Source organism: Pseudorasbora parva, chromosome 6, assembly GCF_024679245.1.
Source record: "Pseudorasbora parva isolate DD20220531a chromosome 6, ASM2467924v1, whole genome shotgun sequence".
Taxonomy (NCBI): Eukaryota; Metazoa; Chordata; class Actinopteri; order Cypriniformes; family Gobionidae; genus Pseudorasbora; species Pseudorasbora parva.
In genome coordinates, this window is record NC_090177.1 from 11,305,967 (window position 1) to 11,309,533 (window position 3,567).

At 34.8% G+C, this 3,567-nt stretch overlaps 1 protein-coding gene across 2 annotated transcripts; it reads left to right on the plus strand.

Moving 5' to 3' along the window:
- Positions 1 to 383: 383 nt before the first annotated feature.
- On the plus strand, positions 384 to 3,132 carry LOC137079217 (chemokine XC receptor 1-like). Of its 2 annotated transcripts, XM_067447172.1 has the most exons (3): positions 384 to 531; positions 1,757 to 1,859; positions 2,167 to 3,132. In XM_067447172.1, the coding sequence occupies exon 3, from the start codon at positions 2,173 to 2,175 to the stop codon at positions 3,121 to 3,123; it is 951 nt and encodes a 316-aa protein (XP_067303273.1). In that variant the 5' UTR covers positions 384 to 531; positions 1,757 to 1,859; positions 2,167 to 2,172; the 3' UTR covers positions 3,124 to 3,132. The 2 variants fall into 2 exon arrangements, with proteins under 2 accessions (XP_067303273.1, XP_067303272.1); XM_067447171.1 differs by lacking the exon at positions 384 to 531 and having other exon boundaries at positions 1,721 to 1,859.
- The last annotated feature ends 435 nt before the right edge of the window (positions 3,133 to 3,567 follow it).

Consider the following 3,567-nt stretch of genomic DNA (forward strand, 5'->3'; position numbering starts at 1 on the left):
TTGTGTAATATATTGTGTCAGACAAACTTTCTCTCATTAGCTATAGGCCAAGGTACTGTGGTGATTTTTATACAAGGAAATGTACTGAAACATGTCAAACGTGTAACTTAATGTTGGCCAAATAATGTAAGCTATTTAGGGTTACGTGGTTGTGTTGAACGTGATTTTTCGTGTTCCAACTTGTGAAATTGTCCCGTAAAGTTATGGGAACAACATAACCAACATACTATGCAAATGGCGCTCATTTATCGTCCTCACAAGTGGGACGAATTCTAAACAGCGTAAGAAAAAAGAAAGCTAGCCATGTAGGCCTACGTTGCAATATAGCATAAAAAAATTTTTTTTAAAAATTGTTTGCAACTTCAGTTTAGTCACACATGCAAGTAAATTCTTAATATTGATAAAATGTATAAAGAATATAATTTGCTTTTTTAAATTTTTATTAATTGTTCTCTTTCTTTCTCCAACAGGGTGTGACCAAGATATTCATTGATGGCTTGTCGTAGCAAAGCCAGTTTCTCATCCAAGCCAGTCAGTTCTTTTTAAAGGGATAGTTCACCCAAAAATGAAAATTCTGTCATTTACCCTCATGTTGTTCCAAACCTGTATGAGTTTCTTCTTGTTTTGCTGAGCACAAAATAAGATATTTGTAAGAATGTTTGTAACAAAGCAGATAGACCAACCATTCACTACCATAGTAGGGGGGGAAATACTGTGGAAGTAAATGGTTGCTCTATCTGCTTTGCTACAAACATTCTTACAAATATCTTATTTTGTGTTCAGCAGAACAAAGAACATTATACAGGATTTGAACAACATGAGGGCGAGTTAATTATAAAAACAGGTTGAGTAAATGTACATTTTAAAGTTGAAGTCAAGTTTGAGCCAATTAAAAAATATTAATTCAGGTAACAATTTCTAGAACGAAATTGAGTGAACGTAAAATATCTGTGGAACTAGTTACTAAATAATAATTAGTTGAAAGAACTAGACATTTTTTACAGTGTAATTCAATTTTATGATTAAAAATAAAAAATTAAATAACCTATTAAACATAGAAGTATTTTAAGACATTTATAGTTTCATAGAACCTTTTTGGCACAAAGGGTTCTTTAAAATCTTTAGAACCCCATGAACCAAGGGCACAAAGAAAAAAATCATAAAATATTAATAGTGTTACTCAAAATAAACACGACGTTTATAGTTCGTACAACTTTATTCAGTGCACGGCAAAGTTTTACACAACTGCCATCACCGTCACCTGCACAACACACTGCTCATGCGCCAACCTACCGGCACACCGTGCCGTATTCAACAGTGTAGATGCACGTTTACCGTAATGAACAGTGTAGAGGGGAGATAACATGTTAACAAATAGTACTTTAATGTATGTTCATGAGCTGTTTTAAAAAAAAGGAATCAAAATATAAAATAATAATTAATCAAAACTAAATCCATAAAATGATCCCATGTTGAGAATCCCTGAAGGTTTCAAGTGCCTGACAGAACCCTTTATGGTTCTACTGAACCTTTTAGAGTGTATTTGGTTGTCTGTCATTGCAAATGGGTTAAGTGGAACATTTACTTCAGTTTAAAGATCACAGAGCCACCTCAGCTTCCTCTGTATGTGAGATAAAAGAATCTAGAGGCGGAGGTTTGAGGGAGGATGCATGTCATAATCACTCCCAGAACAATCATGCTGCTATTTTTAATACAATGATCAGATGCATTCTTTTAACTTTGTTATTTTATCTAGTTGATCTAAGGAACATGCAACATCACAATGATGTGCACATCTTGAGGAAAACAATCGACTACTTCATGTGTCCATGGATGTACAAGCTGTTACCATCTGACTGGTATAATGTCTCTTTTTTTCCCCTTAATGAAAAGGCAGTTTGTATTGGTCTCTTTTAAACTGTATCCTCTAACTGTATAAAAGTACATGCTGTAAATGAAATATTACTGTAATGTGTTACAAGAAAATACAAATTCAGTCTTTCTACTTTAAATTTTTAATTTAATGTGTAACTTTAAACTTCTGTGTAATTATTTCTGAAATGTACAAGCAATTTCAGAGTAAAAATTGTTTGCTTTTTCAGTATACATTGAGCAAAGAATTGAACCTGGGAAAAAAACTAATCTTGTCAGTGTGTGATGTTGCAGAACAACATGACTGACGGGGGAACAATGGACTCAGACTACTATGACGAAGACTATGAAGACCAGCTGTGTCGTAAAGAGGAAGTGGTGAAAGTTGGATCTATTATTATTCCAGTCTTTTTCTCATTAGTTGTTGTGTTAAGCTGCATCGGTAACATCCTTATTCTGGTCATCCTGGCACTTTACGAGAGTCTCAAATCCCTGACCAACGTGTTCATCCTCAATTTAGCGCTATCAAATCTGCTGTTCACTTTTGGACTTCCATTCTGGGCCTCGTACTACATCTGGGGTTGGACGTTTGGAGAGAGTGGCTGTAAAGCGGTCAAGTTTCTCTTCTATGTTGGCTTTTACAGCAGCGTGTTGTTCTTAACTCTCATGACTATTCAGCGTTATATGGCAGTGGTTCATCCTCTGTCTGACTGGGAGAAACACAGAGGCTTTTCAGTCGCTCCCTTTATCATTTGGATCCTGAGCGGGACGATATCGCTGATTGGTTCATTTCATAGCAAAGTTATACTACATTTTAACAATATATATTGTGAATATGGCACAGTTGAAATGAAATCTGGCATTGCTTATTTTCAAAATGCTTTTTTCTTCATTGCATTTATAATCATGGGATTTTGCTGTGGCAGAATGCTTTGGACGATAACAAAATCTAGGACCAATAAGAGACACAAGACTGTTAGACTAACATTTGTTATTGTGCTGGTGTTTTTCGTTGGTTGGGCTCCATATAATATTGTTATGTTCTTAAAATCTTTGACCGATCAGAATATCAAGCCCTTCACAGACTGTCCAGTAAGCATTAGACTCGATTATGCATATTATGCTTGCCGAATGTTAGCTTTTACACACTGTTGCTTAAACCCAGGCTTTTTAGTTTTTGTAGATGCAAGGTTCTGTAATAATTTACGAGGAATTCCAAGGAGTGTCTTAGGTAAAGATTTAAGTCTGTGAACAATTTTCTTTTTTCGACTTGGCAAGATAAGAAATACATGAGTCATAAGAAAGATCGCTGAATCATTGGTATGAAACATTAACAAATCTTTGAAAGCTATCTTTGTGTAAGTAAAATCATGTTTTGAGTTCATGCAGCCTGAGTACACAATAGGAAAATATGTTGTGAATAAAGTGTTTGTGAATTTCTCAAAATACTCTGACCTAAATTTACTGTAAAAGAAACCACATGAGAACTGTCTTGCAAAAAATGCAGATTACACAGTTTTGTTTTTGTGCAGTGAAATGTGCAAATAGTTATGACTGGAAAATTACATGTACTTCTTTCACTTTACAAAGTGGTCTACGTGGTCTGTGGAAGGAAGCACAGCATCTTCAATAATCTACATAAACAGGAAAATGGAAGATTTGAGATCATACAAAAAGGTTTTTTTCTGCACTTAT